Source organism: Oncorhynchus mykiss, chromosome 3 (genome assembly GCF_013265735.2).
Source record: "Oncorhynchus mykiss isolate Arlee chromosome 3, USDA_OmykA_1.1, whole genome shotgun sequence".
NCBI lineage: Eukaryota > Metazoa > Chordata > Actinopteri > Salmoniformes > Salmonidae > Oncorhynchus > Oncorhynchus mykiss.
In genome coordinates, this window is record NC_048567.1 from 20,007,852 (window position 1) to 20,032,586 (window position 24,735).

Sequence of the window (24,735 nt, forward strand, 5' to 3'; positions counted from 1 at the left end):
TGTGTGTGTGTCAGCCTGTATGATTGTGTTTTTGTAACACTAAATGTGTGCATGCATTTCTAGTGTGCTATGGTAATGTTGGTGTTAAGGACAGATGCTGTGAAGAGAACACATCTATAGCAACACCATAGTATGTGGTAATGACTTCCATCACAGGAGGCTGCTGAGGGGGCTCATAATAATGGCTGGAACGGAGCAAATGGAATGGCACCAAACAACAGGAGACCATGTGTTTGATACCATTCCACTGATGCCGCTCCAGTCATTACCACGAGCCTGTTCTCCCCAATGAAGGTCCCATCAACCTCCTGTGACTTCCATGTATGATCAGCACAAGGCTCCCACAACCTCGAACACCTCCCAGGGAACACAGTAGATGTGAGAGGAACTATATATAACGGTGGTTCTGGTTTGCATTGTGATTCCACAACCATGTGCCCACAGGCCCATTAGATGTCCATGCAAATAACGAGTGCATACTTGAATGTGTATGTTACTTGCGCTGTAACCCTGCATAATCAACAACAAACTAAACCTAGTCACGGTAGCTCGCCGCATAACGATAAGTCCTTTTTTTCGACATACAAATTCTTACCCTCATTGCCTATTCTATTCCATTGTTTATATGCCCAATAGTTCACCATGGCAGAGGAGAATTGTCTTAATGAGAGTTTAAATCCAAATGCAGAGCTAGAGCCGGGACTGCTGTTCTGGCTGTGCAGATTCTCTTGAGGGGCATTGGATGAAAAGGGGAGAGAATGCAACTGGAGAGCGGGGCCATTACGGCTCCCCGTTCTGTTAATCAGTCTCTTATTCGAGGTAGTCTACTGGAGGCAGCCCCCAATTAGCCGCCTGCTGTGGCCGAGAGGATACATCTCAGTAGTCTGAAGTCATCTCTCTTTCCTCCATCTCTACTGACATTGAACAAATATAGCTATAAGTGATATTAAATTCTAGCAAGGCGGCATCCTCTATTGCTTTGACCTAACACAGCCTAACCTGAGACCAGCACAGATTCCATTTCAGAACTTCTCTTTTTATGTGTTAGTAGAGGAAACCGTAGTGGAAATGTTCATTTGTCTCACCTCAATCCCCTCTCAGTTGGAGGCTGCGCTCTGGGCTGGGATCCCTCTGTGCATGGCGGAGTAGTGCTCCAGTAGTTAATGAAGTGGATGTTCTCCTAGGCAGGTCACAGGGCAGGTAAACAGACCAATGGGTGACAGACCAGGCCCCAGGGAAGGAGGGGGAGGTTAGGGACAGTTCACATTATGACACACTAGCTAACTGAGGTGACCTGGGTTCTTATAGTACAACTCCTAGTTATCCGGTGTGTGTGTGTGTGTGTGTGTGCATGCCTTGTTATGGACCTGCCAGCTGCAACCTGTGTATGTTCTCTGTGTTGCTGGGATGAACAGTTATTTGGTGTGGGTTGGTGTGTGTGTGTGTGTGTGTGTGTGTTCTCTCTGTTGCTGGGATGAACAGTTATTTAGTGTGGTTGTGGGTTGGTGTGTGTGTGTGTGTGTGTGTTCTCTCTGTTGCTGGGATGAACATTTATTTGGTGTGGTTGTGGGTTGGTGTGTGTGTGTGTTCTCTCTGTTGCTGGGATGAACAGTTATTTGGTGTGGTTGTGTGTTGGTGTGGTTGTGGGTTGGTGTGTGTTGGTGTGGTTGTGGGTTGGTGTGTGTTGCCTTTGGACTACTACAGCCTGCCTAGTCCTATTCCTACCCCTTTTGGTCCTTCTCAACCGGACTGGACAGCTACATTTGGCTAATGCAGCAGGCCGACTGGACCCAGCCACCGCTGTGCCAGTGTAAAGTGGACTGTAAATATTGACGCAGAGACAGCGAGAGGGGAGCCGCGACCTTGTCAGAGAGAGAGGGTATGAGGGAGAGAGAGAGATATCCTGCCTTCTCCCAGGGCGCCTGTCGGTGCCTTAATGCACCATGGCAGGGAGCACACTCTCCCTGCAGAGAGAGGGGGAGATCAACGTCAAACACTCACACACCCACACGCAATTGTATGCATACACACTGTCTTTCCTGCTGTTACACACACACACACAGACACACACACAGGCTTGGTGTCCCTGACATCCGTTTAATCCCAGACAGTGTAAATACATGGGGCCAGCTCTGGAGTCACCCTAGATGAATACTGGGCCTGTCTGACAGACTAGAGCTTCAGTACAGCACCAGGCCCAGGCAGGCAGCCAACAGTAGTCCATGTGGTGGTGGTTATATTGTGTAGTGTGTTTTATTGTTAGCAGCAGTAATATAAGACGAGCGTACTTGAAGAGGCAGTTCCCAAAGTGATCTGAATTCCTCTCCATCACCCCATCTCTCCCATTCGTCCTCTCTTCTATCACTGTATGCCCTTGTCCTTATCTACCCCCCCCCCCCGCCAATATGTGTGATTATGTATGCGGCGCCTGGTTACCAGGATACAGGGTCGCTAGGGAGCGAGGTGTGTGTGTTGGGCTGAATGGATGTTGGTAATGTAACACTGTTAAGCCTTTAGGATCTAAGGGCTAGACTTCTCCTCTCCCTGACTGAGCAATGGGATTACTTCAGCTCTCTCTTCATCCTCATCTCTATCAGTGCTGATCAATCCGTCTAGACCTAATCTGTAACCCCATCATCTGGGGTCAGTGGAACCGTGTTTGTCTCATGTGTCCGTTGATGCTCAAACTTAAAAAGTAAACAAAAAAACAATACAGATGGATTTTATGATCAGCAACAATTGGATTGTTTGGCCAATGATGAATGACCCTTTAATCTGTTTGGGTCAATGACTTTTATAGCTGAGGTATAATACATTTGTAGCTCCGGGAGCGGAGGTGTGTGTGTGTGTGTGTGTGTGTGTGTGTGAGGTCAGGGAGGGTAATAAAACAGGCTTATCTCTGCTCATTAGGAGATTAAAGATGCAGAGCTGGAGACGCTACAGATTTGGGCTGCCATATTAAGGAGAGATAAACGAGCGTTTCCCAAACGAAGGCAGCAGGATGGGAGAGGGGAGAGGCAGGGATAAGTGCAGCTAGGCCAGCTCAGCCAGCCGAGGTCACATGAGTCATATGGGCCTGTAGGCTGGGGAAGCATGTTAAGAGGTAGACCTGTATCACCGAGAGAGGTAGGCGGGCAGGCCGCACCGAGAGAGGCAGGCGGGCAGGCCGCACGGAGGCAGGTGGGCGGGCAGGCCGCACGGAGAGAGGTAGGCGGGCGGGCAGGCCGCACCGAGGGAGGCGGGCGGGCGGGCAGGCCGCACCGAGAGAGGCGGGCGGGCGGGCGGGCAGGCCGCACCGAGAGGGGCGGGCAGGCCCCACCGAGAGGGGCGGGCAGGCCCCACCGAGAGGGGCGGGCAGGCCGCACGGCGAGAGAGGTAGGCGGGCGGGCAGGCCACACCGAGAGAGAGGCAGGCGGGCAGGCCGCACGGAGAGAGAGAGGCAGAGAGAGGCAGGCTGCACGGAGAGGCACGAACTCGCTTTCCTAATCAGCCAGCAATCACCTGGAGACCGCTTAATTATGCACCAGCTATTTTATGCGGCAGTGCTCTAGTGTTGTAGAACTTTGGCAGTATTTTTAAGAATAATTTAAAACTCTAGCAGTATTTTAGACCATACCTCACATTGAGAATACAGGTAGAATCCTTGAGAATACACAGAATGGCTAAACCCTGTCTCAATCTGTGGATGGGGGTGTGAGGGAGGGTATGGGGGTGTGAGGGAGGGTACGGGGGTGTGAGTGAGGGAGGGTATGGGGGTGTGAGTGAGTGTGAGGGAGGGTATGGGGGTGTGAGTGAGTGGGAGGGGGTTTGAGTGAGTGAGTGAGTGAGTGAGTGGGAGGGGGTTTGAGTGAGTGAGTGAGTGGGTATGGGTGTGCAGCACACCACAGAGAATTGTGGGTGTGTATAAATGTTGGTGTGAGTGACTGGGATATTGGATAGTATACAAGATGGCCCTGCCATCTGGACTCTGCTTTGTGTATGTGTGTGTTCGCGCGCGCGCACATTCACGGAGCCCAGCCCGTCCTTGTCGGAGGGCAGGGGAGCACGGCGCCAGCTAAGAGAGACAGCGGGCATGCTCGGGCTGTCTGAGAGATTTCATTAGAATGAGACATGGCTGGCATCCACCACAGATACAGAGGGCATGATCTCTATTCACCACTGCTGGAGTCACTCAGACAGCGGCTGCATCTCAATACTCTAAAGTGGCATCCTCTCCTTTATCTGAACTGATCTGAAAAGAAAGTACCCTAATAAATTATGCTTACCAGATAAAGCTGTCACCGGCCCAGTTTATTCCCTATCAGTAAAAAGGAAAGGAGGTGAGGGGAGGAAATCACTTTGGACTATAGAGTTTTATGGAGAGAGGGAGGAAAAGTTTCAGGTTTTATTGGTCGTATGTACAGGTAACACATGGTATGCTGTACACTGTCCAACTAAATTCTTACTTGCAGGTTCCTTCTTGACAATGCAACAACAATAAGAAATAAAATATAAGAATAGGAACATAAAGTAAATGGCTCAGTAGAATAGAATAAACATTTTAGCATCGGTATAATACAGGAAGGCACAATTTATAGTACAATATTCGCCCATGTATCAGGGAAGGGGGGCATTGGAAGACAAGTGAGGATAAAAAAAAAGATAGGGATGGTTGAGTTAAGATGGAGCAAGAAAGCACTATAGACAAAAATGGAGCATGGATATAGTCAGATACAAAGTCGACGACCACGGGAGTGATGAAGAGCAAAGGGAGGATGGAACAGAGGTAGTGAAGATTATTAGTACTTCAGAGCCGGTGTAATGGAGACACAGCACCGCCATGTGGACAACAGGCTGTATTACACCAAAATCACCTAGTATAAATCCAATAACTGGACTACTGCCATGTTGTAAATCTTTCTGTCTCATAAGACCTATTAAACTAGACACATTAAACATGCCATGTTCTGAACAATAATGACTTTATAAATGTCAGGGTAAACTACTCTTGAGATCATTTTAAGAAATTGTAATTTATTATTGACTGTTTTAGTTGGTTTTAGTGGGAAACCAAAGCGTTTGTATTTTATTTACATGTTGTGGTCTAATTGAAAACAACTGCTTTTAACATGCTAAAAGGTCATTGGATGCTCCATTGTTTACATTACAGAGCGTTGCTATAAGGTCATCAGTACCACAGCCATAATTATAAGCCTAACAACATTCAATTAGGGGACAACCAATTACTTTCCCTGTGTAACTCTCCTCCAATTAGCTGAGCTCCTCATTGCCATTTAACACTCCCTCGTTAGCATAATCCCCTGTGCAATGATGGGGAGAATAATGAGATGGGTCACACTGTGTGTTTGTGTACTCCTTCCTGTCTTGTGTATAATCCTATTGTTAGTATTGGTACTAGTGGTCATGGTTCATTAGAGGAAGGTACTACAGTCACTACGTCGGATTGTCTGCCTCCCCATGTGACTGTAGTCTACACTAATGTAGACCTTTCTTCTGTAAAGGCAGACACACATTTTCTCTGCATCTCGGCTTGCTCTCTTACACACCTCTATACCTCTCGCATCCACAGACAGTTTATTTGCACCTCTTGTCTCACATACACACCATTGACTGTAATTAGCCTACTTCATTACTTGGGGATTACATTTTGAATTCCGCTTTCAGAACCTTTCACCACAAATGAAACGATATGTATTGAAATGCACTGTAGAGTTATTCCTGTGCATGTGGGACTACTCCAGCATGTGAATGCTATCACTACTCTGTTGTTAATGTTCTCTCTCTCTTTTTGTACTTATCCCCTTAAACCTCCCTTCTATTCTTTGTCTTCCTTCCTATCTCACTTTTTCTCTCATCTCTCCCTGTCTCTTTCTGCAGGTACTCGACTGCCAGTGAAGGGTCCCACTACAAGCGGTGTTATAGGAGGGCTCATTGGGGTGGTTCTGCTGCTGGCTGTTATTGGGAGTGTTGTGGTCTTGGTCCGCAAAAAACGCAACCAGCACAATGGAGAGTGAGTTTATAACTGTCACTCATACTAAGTGATCATCCTTACTGTTTGTTTTGATTCCCTCCTTTCTCTCTTTCTCAGTGGGCCACCCAAGTACAAGCCCCCTCCCCCTAACAAGCATCAGACCACCAGCAGCTCTACTGATAGGGTGAGGGATGCTGGCCAGCCATAACTTTTAGACTTGCTGTGATGGGAGATGTTTATATATCTCTATATGGCCCCTCAATTTGTATTTTACAATACCACATGTTTTTTTTTATCAACATTGTTAAAAGATTATGTAGATTATGAAAGTGTCCATCTGAAATAGGTTTTACCCCAACTCAAGAGTAGATGAGAATAATCCTGTATGTGTGCGTGCATCTGCAGCTGAACACCAGTAGAGACCCTGTGGAGAGCAAGGACGGATCCGTGGACCACCTGTACTACGCTCCACAGGATGCCGAGCCCAGCACGGTAAGAACACAGCCATACATGGGGTGCATCTCTCAATAGGCCTTCTCTCCTGAATCATTTCTCAATCTTCAGACATAAATAGACCTGGATGGGTGAAAGCAAATTCCCAGCTGGCCTCCTTGATATTGCTTCCACCTGGCCTGTGTTTTCCTATCAGTATACATTAAGCTCTGTAGCTTTGGCTTATAAAGTGCCTCAACCCAACTCTTAGTTTATTATCTACATCATTTATAATACATCCTGGTAAAGGATTCATGAAACAAAAAGAAATCAATCATTTACCATCTACTTATGATCATTTATTCATCAGTTACTCAACATGATTGCCCTATTTACCAGTACACAAACATGAGAACGTGTAGGAAACTGAAGGGTATGGAGGGCTGCTATGTGGATAGAAGCTGATATACTGAACATGCTATAGATGGAAACATGTGTTTTTAATACTGTAGAAACCATTGCCTTGGTAAGCCCTGTGATTTAACCCTATTGGAGCAGTGGTTAGTAAGTTTGTCCATTGGCTAGAAGACCTGGGATCAAGACTCTCAAAGGGTGTTGCTCTGTCAGTTTGTTCGCTAATGCAAGGGTCACTAGAATACTATGAAGACTGCATTGGTTCTCCTTATTTTTACTTGATTATTAAGATGATTTTATATGGTTATCTTTCCCACCAGGACTTGGACGCGTACAGTGATGAGGAATACAATCGTGATGCGGAGGAGTTGCGCTACGCTGGCGCCCCCCCTGGCTGGGATGAACCCAGGGTGAACGAAGTCCCGCCCCTGTACGCCCCCAACCAGTACAAGGCCAATGATTACCATGACAAAGAGGAGGACCACCCCCCTGCCACTGGAACATCTCGTGGAGACAGCTTTGTGTCCCAGGCCATGTTTGTGTGAAGACCGGAGACATTGGAAGTGTGTATGGGACTAAACTTGTTTGTACGTGAAAAACATTGGACACTGGATGTGTGTGTCTGTGGGATGGCTGCAGTGTGTGATGGTTGTAGTCATTGCCGTTCAAATCAGTCTCTCCAATCTAGAATTTTACATTGTGTACTAAAGTGAGCATGCTCTACCACAGAATGTTGGTTACAGAATGTACTACGTAGGCCTACTGTTGTGTATTGGGTTCTAATAACGGGAATCATGTTTTTTAAAGGGGGATCCGCTTTAATGTTAAAATGCTGTGCAAGTCAGACACAACATAAAACAACACTAACTTGTATCGCGGTTGGTTGAAACTCCTTTGCATGTTGTGGTTAAAGTACAGTATGTGTGTGAGATTGTTTAATAGGCACAGATCCAGGGCCAGCTTACCCTCTTTGAATCCTAACCATTACCATTAGGGGATAACGCAATACTGACCTTGGATCAGATCAGTGTGTATTGATAGCTCCATCATACTGTGTAATGTAGATGGGCTCTAGGGTCAGGAGGCTGGTAGTAGTACACTACTCTGAGATCAAGGCAGTAGGATGATGTTGCCTATAGACACTGGTAGAAGATCAGTTGTGTGTTTTACTCCCTAAGGATTATGTTTAAGATTTTACATAATGTAATCTGATCCTAGATCTGTGTCTAAGATACAATTCTGGATTCCTGGAGCCCAATACAAGCCATAAGAGAGGGGCAATCAATTGCCTGAACAAATATCAAACAATGTAAGTTACTGACAAACTTGTATATATAAAAAGGAAATCTGTTACCTTTTAACATTGACGTGTCTAAACATTGATGATTTGTGCCTGTTTGCTCAGGATTTAAAAGCTCTATTCACATCCTCTACCACAGTATGTTGGTTACAGAATGTATTACGTAGGCCTGCTGTTGAAATGTCCAATATTATCAGGGTCTAGGTTTTTATACAATTTCAGGGTCTTCTCTATACAATCACTTAATTGTTAAACCAGATGTGCCTATTTTTGTAGCGTGTCAGATTTTAAAATGTGAATCAAACAGAATTTTAAATGATTTTGTCATCTTTGTGAGATGGATTTGACCTGTTTTTACTGCGCTATGTATGTTTTTACAGCAAAGCCTGATGCGCTGGTTACTTGATGATTTTAAAGTCATTAAACATTTAAACTGTGTGGTCAGTATTGCTGCTGTCACATTTTCTCATCTTGCTTAAATGTTTTTTGTTGAGTTGGGGAGTTAACGGAAACGGGAGACCAGAAGGGGGAACTCTGAGGCTTGAGAAAGCGGTTAGTGCTATCGAGAATCCTTGTAACCTTAACCGTTTAATATTTAAACTTCCAATAGGGTAATGTCAGAGTTGGGATGTCCCAATGATCCCGTTTAGACTTTACCCTGAGAACTCCTGTAAGGAGGCTGTCCACTCCACCCTATAGGCCTATAAATATTTTCCTCTCAACCAGCGGTATAAAACATCCTTCTGTAGCCCTGTAACTAACCTGTTGTAATGATGCTCAGTAAGAACATCTGCCTGGGTGCCAGTACATACCCACTTTATATCCTGTTTTATATTTGTATCACATTACTTTGCAACAAATAACTAGTCAATACAGAGGATGTACACAACACAGAGAAAGAGGCCTGTTACAGCTTTACACTTCAATAACAGTTGAACTGCCAAACAATCCGGTAAGGATTCAGTCTGTGCCTGTGTCGGCAGGATCGCCCTGCAGTTTGGAGCCAATGATCAAACCAAGGTTTGGGTCGGTGAAGTAATCTGAAAGAGAGAAAATATGTTAATTCTTGGTAGTTCTAAGTAAGAGGACTGTCCCTGTCTGTATATTGGTGTAGGTGTCAGTTTGTGTTGTTGATTGAACCCACCTGCTGCATACTCTCGAATGTCTGTGGGTCTTTTGAGAAATACATCTCTGTAAAAAAAACAAGAAGCAGGTACCCAAGAAATTGGCCAGTTAGACTTCATTACTGTAGCTAAATATGAAATATAATTATATTCGTTATTGATGTCTGGAGCTTGAGAGCCCTAATGGAGATGGAGAATAATATGTCTGAAAATATACCGTTAGTCAGTGCCGGCCAATTAACAAACCTTAAAAAGTCGCTTATTAAGGCCTCCGTCTCTGGATGCTCTCTCAAATATTTTTCATTGTTGATTCTTGTAGTGATCTATAAAAAAATACTGAATTAGCGAATGGCTCTCCAGAGGACAGAGGGACAGTTCTAATCTGTCAATACTGAAAAAAGAGAGGGGGGTCTGAATTTCCATTTTATTCGACAGACAACCTAACATCATACTTCAAGATCTGTCTAATATATACATTGTTGGCTTTGCTTGTCCCAGGAGAAATATAAAGGTGAATGTCCATTAACTTTGCTGTCCATTCTACTCTTTCCCATGGCTCATGATATTGGGAAAAGCCCGATGGCAATAGCAGATTCAAAGTTACCCCACGTAATGTTCGTCATTGCTGAGCCTATCTTTAACCAAGGGATTTCTGCTAGCTATTAGCTGGATGAATGCAAAAATGCAGTGAGTGATAGAACAAGAAATCCTATTGTATTTTAATTCCTAATTTTATCGATAGAACTAGCTAACTAAATGTTGTTGGAGAAGCCAAGGAGCACTCATGAAGCTAACGACGTTACATACAGTAGTAAAGTGTTAGCTAGCTAATTTACCTTAAATTGTCGGAGTTGCTGTTGTTGCTCGATGCTTAATGCACCAAAGTCCAGTTTCTCTAAACCACGTTTATCAGCCATTTGATCTCATCAGCTAGCTAATATTCCTTTGATAGCCTGCTTGCTAGCTACCGTTAATATCTTTACCAAAACAAAACATCGCCTTTTGTTGACGAGCCCCACTGTTACTATGGCAACAGCCTGAGTAGAACAGAAGCAACACTTTTCCCACAGAGTTTATCTTTGCTTTCCCCCATGACATTTCTGTAGGTCTCTATGGCTCTGGGTGGCAGCCAATGTGACAATGTTTTTCAGAGCTTGTATTGAGGAATCCAGCCACAGGACATGAGAGTTCTGCCATATTACCCAAACAGCTCATCAGTTGTTGTGACCTAAGCAAGTACCTCTGGAGTAGATGTCTCTACTATACGCCCATGCAGGGAGACCAGAACACTCATGGATGGAGAATGTGTGAGATTCGTGTTCGCTCCTATTCACTATTGTAGACTATAGAGCACACACATTTTCTTCAGAAAATTGACCTTTTCTAGTTTTACTCAAGTCAAGTGTAATATTTAAAATAACCATTAATATCAATTAATATGCTTAATTTGGTTACAGATTAAAATCTTAGAATTGTATTGAAGGGGGTTTGGACAAGTAGGGTTGGCAGGGCAGTCAAGAGGAGGGAGGTGTGTACACATGAGGGACTTGGTATAGAAAATCCTGGGGACACGCTCTCTCAAAGGATGGGTTTAACCCAATAATAGTGACCTATAGCGACCTTGTCAAGAGGTCTGGACCACTTGTTGTAACAGTAAGTAATTATCCATTACTTACTTGTCACCAACCCCATCACATTCATTAGGCCAATTACTGTCTGGAACATTTTCAAGTGTCCCCTTGTCTATTCTTCCATCACATTCGTTAGGCAAAATACTGTTAGGCAGACCTCTTCACAATATGGTTTCAAAGCAATTTTCCGATAGCCCTAGGGGCTCATTTTCAGTGGTGTAAAGTACTACTTAATTTACTTTACTATTTATATTTTTGATTCCTTTTACTGCAGTACATTACTTACTTTTTATTCCATATATTTTCCTTGACACCCAAAAGTACTCGTTACATTTGGAATGTTTAGCAGGACAGGAAAAGAGTCAAATTCACGCACTTATTAACCGAACATCCCTGGTCATCCCTACTGCCTCTGATCTGGCAGACTCACTAAACACACATGCTTTGTTTGTAAAGGATGTCTGAGTGTTGGACCACGCCCCGGGCTATCCGTAAAAAAAGAAAAAAAGAAAAGAAAATGGTGCCATCTGATTTACTTAATATAAGGAATTTGAAATTATTTATACTTTTACGTTTGATACTTAAGTATATTTTAAACCAGTATTTTAAGACTTTCACCTAAGTAGAATTTTACTGTGTGACTTTTCCTTGAGTCATTTTCTATTAAGTTATCTTTACTTTTACTCAAGTATGACAGTTGGGTACGTTTTCCACCACTTCCCATTATACTGTATAGCAAATCACTTTTCTCTTTTCTCTATTCCACTGCAGTTGTAAATTACTAAAAATATGCCGCAAAAAAAGTAACCTCCAGCCTACTCTTAGTAGGCGACCTTTGGGAAGTGTTTAGACTGGTTATAAGTATCCTTCAACCACACAGCTGCATATATCGTGTATAAAAGACATAACATGTAGAGAAGACATCTGATGAGTCTGTAGATGTGTAGATAGAAGAGACAACGCTCTGAGCTATCCTTCCTAGATCCAGGGACTGCTTCTGCTACTAGTACTAAATCTGATCAGCACCATGGCTTCAACAAAGTTAAACAGTACTGAATGCTCTCTCTAAACCTCACCTTCTGAACAGGACAACTTTTCAAGAGGAGCAAGCCATGCGGGATCTGTCTGCCTGTTTTTTCCAGCACATCGCTTCAGGGAAAACATATACCTTTCTGATTTTTAGTCGTTCTTTTTCTCTTCTCTCTGGTGACACTTAAAGAGCGCTTCTACACTTTGTTACATTTTCAGATGATATGTGGTCTTTTGCATAGCTGCATTGCAGCATACATTGTTTTGCAATCTGTTCTGCTCCAACATACTGTGATTATCAGGGGGTGTTGAATGGAACATTTTAGTATTATGGGTACCATCCCCTTGGAGCGCTCAGACGACTCTGGCCCTCATGGCAATAGAAAGATCCTTTGGAGCGCTCAGATGACTCTGGCCCTCATGGCAATAGAAAGATCCTTTGGAGCGCTCAGATGACTCTGGCCCTCATGGCAATAGAAAGATCCTTTGGAGCGCTCAGATGACTCTGGCCCTCATGGCAATAGAAAGATCCTTTGGAGCGCTCAGATGACTCTGGCTCTCATGGCAATAGAAAGATCCTTTGGAGCGCTCAGATGACTCTGGCCCTCATGGCAATAGAAAGATCCTTTGGAGCGCTCAGATGACTCTGGCCCTCATGGCAATAGAAAGATCATTTGGAGCGCTCAGATGACTCTGGCCCTCATGGCAATAGAACGATGTGTTTATTTGCCACAGCATCCACTACCTGAGCATAATGACATCCAGGCATGTGTGGCTTGCCTTGAGCTTGTCTGGGTACTGAGTGCCATTGCTGGTAATTATCACTTGGTCCAGCTCAACATGGGACACACATGGTGCATTTAATAGAGCCACTGCAGGGCTGCTATGTGAGTCTAGAATTGTGAGCTTTAGTCCTGTGCAAGAAGTACTGTTCCATGGCTCTCCCGGCATCACCCCAACTCTTTCAATCTGAAGTACTTGCCTCTGTTTTGGGCGTATGTACAATGAGGCACGCAGGGCTGTTGTAGCCCTCCCCTACAAGACAACCACCGTGCTTGTAGAACTGTAACCTACCTCTGTATGTTTCTACTGTAGCTGGTGCCAATAATCTTCTGTCTAACCCGTCTGCAACTACACAAGCAAACTCTGCCCCTTCACTTGTCTCAACACATTGTTTATGTTACTCATGGTGCATCAACCCTGTCGTCTACACCATCCGTAACCAAGAGGTGTGCACTGATACATCTGTGCTATAGAAGTCAGGTGGAAAGAGAGCATTCAGCAAGAGGAGGATGAGGGGGATTCAGGAGGTTGAGAGTCCAACAGGGCAGAGAAAAGACCACAGAGGGATGGGGTGGGGAAGGAGGGGAGCAAGAAACTGCAAGCAGACCCCTCTGTCCTTCCTCCTCCGTTCTCTCTGGTTGATGTGTGACTCACTGATCTGACTGCAGGACATTTGGGAAGACAGCTAAACTAATTGGATATCTTATTACAGTTGTGATTGTTCACGTGTGCTAGTATATGAGCCAGGAAAAACTGTAATCCATGTCTCGTATTTCTTTAAACAGCAACGACAAATTTCAGCTAACTTTAACCACCGCTAGATAAAAACCAATAGGAGTGATGGGGCAAGTGTGTTTATCCTAGCTCATAGACTATTTTCAGAGTAAGAAACAATCTAACATGAAGTTAATGAATTAATCCTCTTAAACTGTGTTTCAACGTCTTACTATGTGCGCTTCTAATAAGTTAACATGTTTGAGGTGTGTTTTCAGTTTTCACATCAGTCATTAAAACACATTTTTCAACCACTCGATTAGGACATCTACTTTGTGCATGACACGAGTCATTTTTCCAACAATTGTTTACAGACAGATTATATCACTTATAATTCACTTGATCACAATTCCAGTAGGTCAGAGGTTTACATACACTAAGTTGACTGTGCCTTTAACAAATCTTCTTATGGCTAGGGGCAGTATTTGGAAGTTCGGATGACTGACGTGCCCAAAGTAAACTGCCTGTTACTCAGGCCCAGAAGCTAGTGTCACGTTCTGACCTTAGTTATTTTGTTATGTCTTTGTTTTAGTATGGTCAGGACATGAGTTGGGTGGGTTGTCTATGTTCGTTTTTCTATGTTGTGTTTTGAGTTTGGCCTGGTATGGTTCTCAATCAGAGGCAGGTGTCGTTAGTTGTCTCTGATTGAGAATCATAATTAGGTAGCCTTTTTCCACCTGTGTTTCGTGGGTGTTTATTTTATGTTCTGTGTTTGTATTTCACCGTTCAGGACTGTTTTCGTTTCGTTCTCATGTTTTGTTGTTTTTGTTTGAGTATTCGTTTTCATTAAAAGAGAATATGAATACTTACCACGCTGCACCTTGGTCCTCCTCTCTTTCTCCCAACGACGAACGTTTCAGCTAGGATATGCATATAACTGGATAATATTGGATAGACAACACTCTGAAGTTTCTAAAACTGTTGAAATAATGTCTGTGAGTATAACAGAACTGATATGGCAGGCAAAAACCCGAGGAGAATCCATCCAGATTTTTTTTTTTAGGTCATCACCCATTCAAACACTTGTCTATGGAATATTCAAAGGAAAACCTCCCATATTGCAGTTCCTATGGCTTCCACTAGATGTCAACAGTCTATAGAAAGGGTTTCTGGCTTGTTTTTTGAAAAATTAGCTAGAATTTGTAGTTTTTCAAGGTGGCTCTCATTTGGACTGTAGTCTTGTGAGGGCGCCCACTTCGTTATTTGTCTCCGGTATTGAACATACTATTCTCCGTCTTAAATTTGATAGTTTATTTAATATGACAATGTTTGTATTTTTAATTTCGCTCTCTGCAATTTCACCGGATGTTGGTGAGGTGGGTCACTAGCACTCCACCTAGCCCAAAGAGGTTTGCCTTTAAACAGCTTGGAAAATTCCAGAAAATGATGTCATGGCTTTAGAAGCTTCTGATTGACTCAAATGATGTCAATTAGCCTATCGGAGGTGTACATGTGGATGCATTTCAAGGCCTACCTTCAAACTCAGTGCCTCTTTGCTTGAAATCATGGGAAAATCCAAAGAAATCAGCCAAGACCTCAGAAAAAAAATTGTAGACCTCCACAAGTCTGGTTCATCCTTGGGAGCAATTTCCAAATGCCTGAAGGTACCACGTTCATCTGTACAAACAATAGTACGCAAGTATAAACACCATGGGACCACGCAGCCATCATACCGCTCAGGAAGGAGACGTGTTCTGTCTCCTAGAGATGAACGTACTTCGGTGCCAAAAGTGCAAATCAATCCCAGAACAACAGCAAAGGAACTTGTGGAGATGCTGGAGGAAAGTATCTATATCCACAGTAAAACGAGTCCTATATCAACATAGGACCACTCAGCAAGGAAGAAGCCACTGCTCCAAAACCACCATAAAAAAAACCAGACAATGGTTTGCAACTGCACATGGGGACAAAGATGGTACTTTTTGGAGAAATGTCTTCTGGTCTGATGAAACAAAAATATAACTATTTGGCCATAATGACCATCGTTACGTTTGGAGGAAAAAGGGGGAGGCTTGCAAGTCGAAGCACGGGGGGGGAAGCATCATGTTGTGGGGGTACTTTGCTGCAGGAGGGACTGGTGCACTTCACAAAATAGATGGCATCATGAGGTGGGAAAATTACGTGGATATATTGAAGCAACATCTTAATACATCAATCAGGAAGTTAAAGCTTGGTCGCAAATGGGTCTTCCAAATGGACAATGACCGCAAGCATACTTCCAAAGTTGTGGCAAAATAGCTTAAGGACAACAAAGTCAAGGTATTGGAGTGGCCATCACAAAGCCCTGACCTCAATCCTATAGAAAATGTGTGGTCAGAACTGAAAAAGCGTGTGCGAGCAAGGAAGCCTACAAACCTGACTCAATTACACCAGCTCTGTCAGGAGGAATGGGTCAAAATTCACCCAACTTATTGTGGCAAGCTTGTGGAAGGCTACCCGAAATGTTTGACCCAAGTTAAACAATTTAAAAGCAATGCTACCAAATACTAATTGAGTGTATGTAGACTTCTGACCCACTGGGAATGTGATGAAAGAAATAAAAGCTGAAATAAATAATTCTCTCTACTATTATTCTGACATTTCACAATCTTAAAATAAAGTGGGGATCCTAACTGACCTAAAACAGGGAATTTTTACGAGGATTAAATGTCAGGAATTGTGAAAAACTGAGTTTAAATGTATTTGGCTAAGGTGTATGTAAACTTCCTACTTCAACTGTTTATTAGTGTAGTAACAACCATATTATGGGGAGTACAAAAAGAAGGAGTAAAGTAAAATAAGTAAACACACACCCAAAATAGTTCAGATATGAAATACTTGGGGGTATAGATAGTGTGTGCAGCTTTATTTTCTATTATTCCTGCAACCCAGTGATAGGTGAAACTTTATTACGGAAGCCTACCACTATAATCTAAATGAAGACACTGCCCCCCTTTAATCCTTAAAGGGTACATCCATTTTGAGAGTGGTTACATTTCTCCAGTCACATCCTTCAGCTGTTTAACAAAACAGTGGTAGGGTGTCAACTACGTTGTAGTTTGAAAGATTGCCCCTTTAACCACTGAAGCACAACTCTTCAAGATGTAGGCATATAATACAATATAGAAATGGGTTATTTGACTTCACACAGCAGTGCCACACCACGTAGTGTCCAGTACTCAGGCGGTGCAGCAGTCCTTAGTTCCACAGCAGCAATGTAATTCAGGTCCATCCTTACAGGCTTCTTATATATGGGACAGGAGTATAACCGGGCATCCTTGACACCTGAAATGCCCACAGCAACGATAAACATCCATTACTTATACACGATGATCACATGAGTTTCTTTTTCACTGCATGTTGTCCATTCAGTTGGTCTGACATACCGTAACCATTGAACCTAAAAGTTAGATCATTTCTGCTGACATATTCAACATATAATGTATAGATGAAAACAACAAGCAGCTGAATGAGATACTGTTGAATGAGTCTCCAGGAAGTTACAGTAACTAGTGACTACAGCACTCACCATTATTTTCAGCATACATCCTGACTACAGGCATCATCTCAAACAACACTTTGGGTTTAGAGTCGATGAGTTTGCAGTTCCTCCTGTCCCAGCCGGCCCCCTCCAGATAGAGGCCGTACACATACACCCCCTCAGAGGGTGGCTGAGTGATGTCATCCTTCATCCACTTGGTCACCTCGTTGCACAGCACCATACGGTCTAGGGCCCAGCCCTTGTTTGCACGAGTGATCTCCTACACACACAAAAACAGAGTTACATAGACTGGCTTTGTCTTTGTAGCTTCATGATCAACTATGACTGTGTAGTGTCTGCAAACTCTAAATATAACCTCAGTGGCCTAGCCAAGTCAGTAAGTATGTTCAATTGTGATTGCATTAGAATGTGCGAATGTGCCATCTGTACCTGTCTCATAGCGGTCAGGAAGCCCTGTGGGTTAAAGAACCCTGTCATCCAGAAACAGTTGGGCCGTCCTTCAAAGATCCACGCCTGGAACTGACGGTTCCTATCCAGCAACTCAGTAAACCAGAACCCTAGAGTGCTGGAGGCCCATGACGCCTAGAACACAGGAATACAGAAGTAGAAAATCGAACATGGAATACATGCGTAGAAAACTGAATAAATGTGTACTCAGAGGCAGTAATAAACATACCTTCTTCCAACGTGAGGGGATGCGTGCGTCATACATGCAGTCCAGCGCGTCCCGTAGGTTCTCACTCATGATGATGGTGCCATCGATGGCCAGTTTGAGGTCGGTCAGCGTGTTCCTGACCAGCACGATGACCCTCTGCATGCGGTCTATCTCCTGACGCAGGAAGATGTTCATGGGCTGGAGCAGACCCATCTTCTGTAGCCTCTCTCTCACCTGGTTATATTGAAAACATGTTCTTGTGAAATTACACTTTAAATAAATGTTGATTTGATTTGATTCTTAACATACTGGAATGCAAATGCATAACACAGTTCTGAACATTAAAAAGTAAACCTCTATTGCAGTGAAAACATTACCTTCAAAGTGGATTTCACTGCACCATGGGGCATATTTCAGAAATACATTTTATTTCATGGGTTATTGTTAGATGACTTGCCGTCACCCTGTGAGAGTTTTTTAACGATCTACCTTGCTGCAGCAAGGTATTATGGGAAATAATATTTTTAATAGTCAGCACTGTATTAATTGTGGATGATTATTTCCATTAGGGTTAGCTAACTCCAGACCAGTGCTACTCACTTCAAACGGTATGTAGTCTGGAGGTAGTTTCTCCAGCATGTCGTCAGCCAGCCTGGCCACAATGGCCTCCCTGGTCTCCCCTCCGCCACTGGAGCTGTCCTTAGGCTGAATGGACAGGATGGTGTCCAGGACGTCTTTGGCCAGCTTGCTCTGATACGTTATGTCAGCATTGGGGTGCAGGCCAAACACCTCTGGTGTGTCGTAAGCCGGTAGGCCCTGCAGAGGAAAACACATAAATTAGGATTAGAGTCCGCATGTCTGTGCATTACCAAACTACAGTAAAACATGTAATGCATTGTGGATACCTGCTTATAATGCATTATGAACAAGTTATTCATAGGAAGTGTTATCAAATGCCTCAATGCCAAACAATGTATACAGCACACATCTTCATGCAGTCTGACTACATTAATTCAATCTTATGTTACACAGCACTGTAAACTGTAGGAGAGACTGAGTGTGAAAAATGGATTGACCTGAATGTATGTCAGATATTGGTCCACGTTGGAACACTTGGGAATGCTGTAGCCTTTGTAGAAATAGAAATCAGGTCCAAACATGTTTTCACTGAACCAGACCTTGGCGAAGGTGTTGAGCAGACGCTTGTCATAGTCGTCTGTCACCCTACCGCCATACTGGATCTCCCCGATCATGTAGCGCACTGTATTCCAGGATACACCCTGGGGAGACGTCAGACTACCATCAACACAGGGACAGACACATCTTACATAGGAAGACAGGTAGCAGTACTAACAGTAGAAGTAAAGATAGAGCTTTACTTAGTTACAGCAGGAGCTTCTCGTCTCTGCACCTACCTTCTTGATGTCCATGTCGTCCAGGTGGTTCTGAACAAACTGCACAGTGGCGTTGAAGTCAGCCTGGTTGAACTCGTAGGGGATGTTCCAGCCCAGGGGGCCGTATTTACGCCTCTCCTGGACCGTAGAGTGGAGGAACACCACCCCATACAGCATGGGCCTCCACTGGACCATGTTACTGACATCCAGCAGGTCCTGGTTAATGCCTGGGGCAACAAACAAGAAGCTAGAATTAGGATTAGGATTGTGGTTGAGGCTAAGGTTGAACCGGGATATGGATGTGAATCTAGGGTTAGGGTTGAACTGGGATGTGGACATGATGCTAGGGTTAGGATTAAGGTTGTGGTTGAGGCTAAGGTTGAACCAGAATTTGGACATGAAGCTAGATTAAGGGTTAAGTGTTGTTGTTTAGGGTTAACCAGAAGAAATGGGGGTGTATATGTGTATTTGTTTGTGTAGGTGCGTACACATGCATGGATACTTGTATGTATGTGTGAACTGTGGTGTGACCCACCTCCATAAGTCCTCTTCAGCCCTGCCTTCAGTCCCTGTGGAGGCTCATTAGTGAACTTGATGGACATCTGCAGCAGTGTGATGGGGAAGTGTTTTTGGACCTCTGTAGTAATCCACAGGCGGAAGGTCTCATGGACGGCGTCTGTCTCTGTCACAGTATCCATCAGCTCATCCATGAAGTCCAGGCCCAGGTGGCAGTTCTGGAGCAAGGCCCAGCCACCCTGTGTGTGCATTTTGAAAAAAATGGGGGAGAAAAAAAATGACATAGTTAATTGTCCATATTGGGAGAGTAATTCATTACTAATGTCATTATGTAATTAAATTAATAATGTGAGGGAGGTGCATGTGGTGTTAGTCCATTTCATTTTTAATACAGTCTAATACGGTCTAAATCAATCACATCCATTTTCATTAACACCATGGTTCAATTTCAATTCATATTCCATCCCTATCGCTATTTTAATTCCCAATTTGATTACAAATGAGATGGCATGGACCATGGAATTCATGGCAGAATGCCGATACCTAATAAATGAGTTTCGCTCACTAGACTTCTTCACCAAGCGCAATAGCCTGGAGACAAGGGATAATTATAACTTGACTGTTAGGAGTCCAGTGAGTGTGTACTGTAATGCTGTGTTCAGGACTCACATTGGCCATGGTCTGCTGGAGCAGCTTGCGTGCGTGGACTTCCTGTCCCTGGCCCATGGAGACATAGCGCGTCTCTATCTTCAGCCTCTTCCCCAGGACGATGATGGAGTCGGTGGGGTCTGAGCCCATGGACAGGAAGCAGATGAGCGGGGTCCGGGGGTCTGACTCCTCCCACGTCTTCTCTAGGTCCAGGATCACTCCCTCTGCATACTTCTCTCCCATCGAGTCCATGATGTACTTACGGGCCTGGAGGATAACAGGTCAAGGTGTATTTAAAAAGTCACCTGCTATTGGATTCAAGAAATATGCAGTAGAATTACACTCTAAAACTCAGTCCTAAGCTTTGATGAAAATACCAAAAAGCGTATACATTTCATGAAGTATTATGTCTTGGATTGATTGATTAATTACTTAATCATTCAATGAGAGTTACCGGTGTACCTGTGCGATGGTCCTGTCTGGGCACCAGGAGCGTATGAGCAGCAGGCGGTGGAAACAGTCCAGGCTCTGGTCATAGGCATTAGGGATCACCTCCTCCTCAGGGGCTTCCTTATCAAACCATGCCTTCCACTGCTTCTCATTACGACAGATCTGGACACACACACAGCTCAGTACAATGACTAGTTCAATGCCATATGTGACAGAGCTCAGAGGAGTAAAAGGAGCACTGTAATCATAGAGGAGCACTACAATGAATAGGGGGGTTTACCGGGGTGAGGGGGCCATGAAACAGACTAATTGAGGGGGCCATGAAACAGACTAATTGAGGGGGCCATGAAACAGACTTATTGAGGGGGCCATGAAACAGACTTATTGAGGGAGGGTATTAGAGAGTGTGACACATTAGGTAGCAGCGTAAGGAAGCACCGCGTGGGGAACACACCTGATCAAGGATATCAGAGAACTGCCACAGTTTACTGAGCTCCACCAGATTGAGCCAAGTCATGTCTAAGATCCACTTGGCAGGCTTATGGGGGCAAGCCTTCAGATCCAGAGAGGCACCTCCTGCATAGGACAGACAGAGGATGTTCAATGGTCTGTGAGCAATGAACAACATTTTGCTATTCAACATTTCAGTAACTGTGGACTACAGATTGGTAGAATTAATTGGAGGATGGAGTTTGTTTCACACCTTTAATGAGGGTGAGGAACTCGGCGTGTTTTACGCGGTTACTCTGCATGTCAATCTTCAGCGTCAGCAGGAGGGTAAACAGGAATTTGTGCTCCTCATACAGACCCCTGGCTGCATACTTGTGCACCTCAAAGGTCATATGCTCAATTATGTTCGCTATTCGCTTGCTGGTAATTGGACTTTTGGTTGATCTGTTCAGAAGGCATAGTGTGGTGGTTATTATGTTAATATTAAAACTGTTTCTATGGTTTCAGATATTATACTTCAAGAATCAGGCAACTCCTACAACTACACAAAAAACTATGCAAAAGCACAAATCTCCCAGTGTCAATTCAAAAATCGTTGATTACATATTCATTCAATTCAATGGTCACATAAAATGACTGAACCACATCTGAGGACCAACAATTTGAATGAAATACATAAATACAAATATATGTTATTCAGTATGAGACAAAGTGTATTACTACTGTACCTGGCCAGAGAGAGGTCAAAGATTCCCAAGAACTGTCGTAGTGACGTTTGGTACATGACGTTAACCATGGACATCTCAGTGATGAGGAAGTACAGGATGCTGCCTCTGGTGGCCACTGTAACAGCACAATAACACACAGGCTGACAGTGAGTGACAGACAACGCTCATTCTATATTATCATACATACATTTCTGCTCAAACAAACTTCCCACTGGAAAAGTGTGAGGAACAGATTGCTCCTGAAGAACAGTCAACACAAGGTGGTTAGTGCCTGTTGCTGTCCACCAGAGCACTGTGATTGGTTGGTCAGCCAATCAATAAAGAGCCCAAAATGTTTTGACCCATACTCTAAAACAAACCGGTACAGTACACCCCCCCGAACTCACCAAGTCTGTACTGAGAATAACTCTACCCTAACCACAGTACAACCCCCCGAACTCACCAAGTCTGTACTGAGAATAACTCTACCCTAACCACAGTACAACCCCCCGAACTCACCAAGTCTGTACTGAGAATAACTCTACCCTAACCACAGTACAACCAACTCAACAAGTCTGTACTGAGAATAACTCTACCCTAACCACAGTACAACCCCCCGAACTCACCAAGTCTGTACTGAGAATAACTCTACCCTAACCACAGTACAACCAACTCAACAAGTCTGTACTGAGAATAACTCTACCCTAACCACAGTACAACCAACTCACCAGGTCTGTACTGAGAATAACTCTACCCTAACCACAGTACAACCAACTCACCAGGTCTGTACTGAGAATAACTCTACCCTAACCACAGTACAACCAACTCACCAAGTCTGTACTGAGAATAGCTCTACCCTAACCACAGTACAACCAACTCACCAGGTCTGTACTGAGAATAACTCTACCCTAACCACAGTACAACCAACTCACCAAGTCTGTACTGAGAATAACTCTACCCTAACCACAGTACAACCAACTCACCAGGTCTGTACTGAGAATAACTCTACCCTAACCACAGTACAACCAACTCACCAGGTCTGTACTGAGAATAACTCTACCCTAACCACAGTACAACCAACTCACCAAGTCTGTACTGAGAATAACTCTACCCTAACCACAGTACAACCAACTCACCAAGTCTGTACTGACAATAACTCTACCCTAACCACAGTACAACCAACTCACCAAGTCTGTACTGAGAATAACTCTACCCTAACCACAGTACAACCAACTCACCAAGTCTGTACTGAGAATAACTCTACCCTAACCACAGTACAACCAACTCACCAAGTCTGTACTGAGAATAACTCTACCCTAACCACAGTACAACCAACTCACCAGGTCTGTACTGAGAATAACTCTACCCTAACCACAGTACAACCAACTCACCAAGTCTGTACTGATAATAACTCTACCCTAACCACAGTACAACCAACTCACCAAGTCTGTACTGAGAATAACTCTACCCTAACCACAGTACAACCAACTCACCAGGTCTGTACTGAGAATAACTCTACCCTAACCACAGTACAACCAACTCACCAGGTCTGTACTGAGAATAACTCTACCCTAACCACAGTACAGCCAACTCACCAGGTCTGTACTGAGAATAACTCTACCCTAACCACAGTACAACCAACTCACCAAGTCTGTACTGAGAATAACTCTACCCTAACCACAGTACAACCAACTCACCAAGTCTGTACTGAGAATAACTCTACCCTAACCACAGTACAACCAACTCACCAGGTCTGTACTGAGAATAACTCTATCCTAACCACAGTACAACCAACTCACCAGGTCTGTACTCCTCTCTAGCGGTGTTGATCTGGATCTCGGTCTCAGCTGAGATCTGTAGTTTCTGTGTGACGTCCTCGGCGGTGCGCTTGGTGTTGCCCAGGACGATGATGAGGGTCTCGTCGTCCACCAGGGAACCCTGAGTAGAGGTCAGACGATACAGCAGGTTGTCCTCCAGCTCTTTCATCTTCCTCTTGTTGGCCGTTACATCTTCCAGCAGGTCTGTGCGCTCCTTCTCCAACTCCTAGATATAACAGGGATAGATAAGAGCACTGTTCAGACACATACACTAATGTTCTTGTTGGCCGTCACATCCTCCAGCAGGTCCGTATACTCCTTCTCCAACAGGCAGAAACACCGGTCAGACACAGCTCAGAACAGGAGAGTTCCCACCTGGACAAAAGAAACACCTATGTGAGAATGCTATTCATTGACTACAGCTCAGCGTTCAACACCATAGTGCCCTCAATGCTCATCAATAAGCTAAGGACCCTGGGACTAAACACCTCCCTCTGCAACTGGATTCTGGACTTCCTGACGGGCCACCCCCAGGTGGTAAGGGTAGGTAACAACACATCCGTCACACTGATCTTCAACACAGGGGCCCCCCAAGGGTGCGTGCTCAGTCCCCTCCTGTACTCCCTATTCACTCATGACTGCACCGCCAGGCACGACTCCAACACCATCATTAAATTTGCCGATGACACAACAGTGGTAGGCCTGATCACCGACAACGACAAGACATCCTATAGGGAGGAGGTCAGAGACCTGGCCGAGTGGTGCCAGGACAACAACCTCTCTCTCAACGTGATCAAGACAAAGGAGATGATTGTGGACTACAGGAAAAAGAGGACCGAGCACGTCCCCATTCTGGGGCTGTAGTGGAGCAGGTTGAGAGCTTCAAGTTCCTTGGTGTCCACATCACCAACAAACTAACATGGTCCAAGCACACCAAGACAGTTGTGAAGAGGGCACGACAAAACCTATTCCCCCTCAGGAGACTGAAAAGATTTGGCATGGGTCCTCAGATCCTCAAAAGGTTCTACAGCTGCATCATTGAGAGCATCTTGACTGGTTGCATCACTGCCTGGTATGGAAACTGCTCGGCCTCCGACTGCAAGGCACTACAGAGGGTGGTGCGAACGGCCCAGTACATCGCCAAGCTTCCTGCCATCCA

General features: G+C 44.3%; 3 protein-coding genes across 4 annotated transcripts in view; 1 reads left to right on the forward strand and 2 right to left on the reverse strand.

The window, feature by feature from the left end:
- The window catches only part of LOC110512638 (nectin-2), an 86,335-nt gene extending 77,776 nt beyond the window's left edge, over positions 1-8,559 (forward strand). The window contains exons 7-10 of one of the 2 annotated variants that reach the window (XM_036971406.1): positions 5,878-6,010; positions 6,089-6,155; positions 6,377-6,463; positions 7,138-8,559. In XM_036971406.1, the coding sequence (XP_036827301.1) occupies positions 5,878-6,010; positions 6,089-6,155; positions 6,377-6,463; positions 7,138-7,362 (512 nt within the window). In that variant the 3' untranslated portion in view covers positions 7,363-8,559. Of the gene's footprint in view, positions 1-5,877; positions 6,011-6,088; positions 6,156-6,376; positions 6,464-7,137 lie in introns of those variants that run through there. The other variant, XR_005041340.1, reaches the window with a different exon arrangement.
- Positions 6,741-10,651, reverse strand: LOC110512652 (regulatory subunit of type II PKA R-subunit domain containing 1). The gene is made up of 4 exons (XM_021592906.2): positions 10,078-10,651; positions 9,488-9,564; positions 9,262-9,308; positions 6,741-9,157 (listed from the first exon to the last, which is right to left on the reverse strand). The coding sequence occupies exons 1-4, from the start codon at positions 10,156-10,158 to the stop codon at positions 9,078-9,080; spliced, it is 285 nt and encodes a 94-aa protein (XP_021448581.1). The 5' UTR covers positions 10,159-10,651; the 3' UTR covers positions 6,741-9,077.
- A 5,407-nt stretch (positions 10,652-16,058) lies between these two features.
- Positions 16,059-24,735, reverse strand: part of dnah5 (dynein, axonemal, heavy chain 5) — a 66,788-nt gene continuing 58,111 nt past the window's right edge. The window contains exons 65-78 of the mRNA XM_036971419.1: positions 23,559-23,802; positions 21,781-21,895; positions 21,306-21,496; positions 21,057-21,178; positions 20,615-20,764; positions 20,174-20,419; positions 19,524-19,743; positions 19,010-19,215; positions 18,671-18,874; positions 18,195-18,410; positions 17,616-17,828; positions 17,369-17,521; positions 16,967-17,198; positions 16,059-16,722 (exon numbers count right to left, since the gene is read on the reverse strand). Of these exons, the coding sequence (XP_036827314.1) occupies positions 16,571-16,722; positions 16,967-17,198; positions 17,369-17,521; positions 17,616-17,828; positions 18,195-18,410; positions 18,671-18,874; positions 19,010-19,215; positions 19,524-19,743; positions 20,174-20,419; positions 20,615-20,764; positions 21,057-21,178; positions 21,306-21,496; positions 21,781-21,895; positions 23,559-23,802 (2,664 nt within the window). The 3' untranslated portion in view covers positions 16,059-16,570. The remainder of the gene's footprint in view (positions 16,723-16,966; positions 17,199-17,368; positions 17,522-17,615; positions 17,829-18,194; positions 18,411-18,670; positions 18,875-19,009; positions 19,216-19,523; positions 19,744-20,173; positions 20,420-20,614; positions 20,765-21,056; positions 21,179-21,305; positions 21,497-21,780; positions 21,896-23,558; positions 23,803-24,735) is intronic.

Coding starts and splice junctions, on each gene's coding strand:
- LOC110512652 (XM_021592906.2), bottom strand. CDS start 10,158: ATGGCTGATAAACGTGGTTTAGAGAAACTGGACTTTGGTGCATTAAGC. Junction 9,565..10,077: donor AGCAACTCCGACAATTTAAG/GTAAATTAGCTA, acceptor ATTTTTTTATAG/ATCACTACAAGAATCAACAA. Junction 9,309..9,487: donor TTAATAAGCGACTTTTTAAG/GTTTGTTAATTG, acceptor TTTTTTTTACAG/AGATGTATTTCTCAAAAGAC.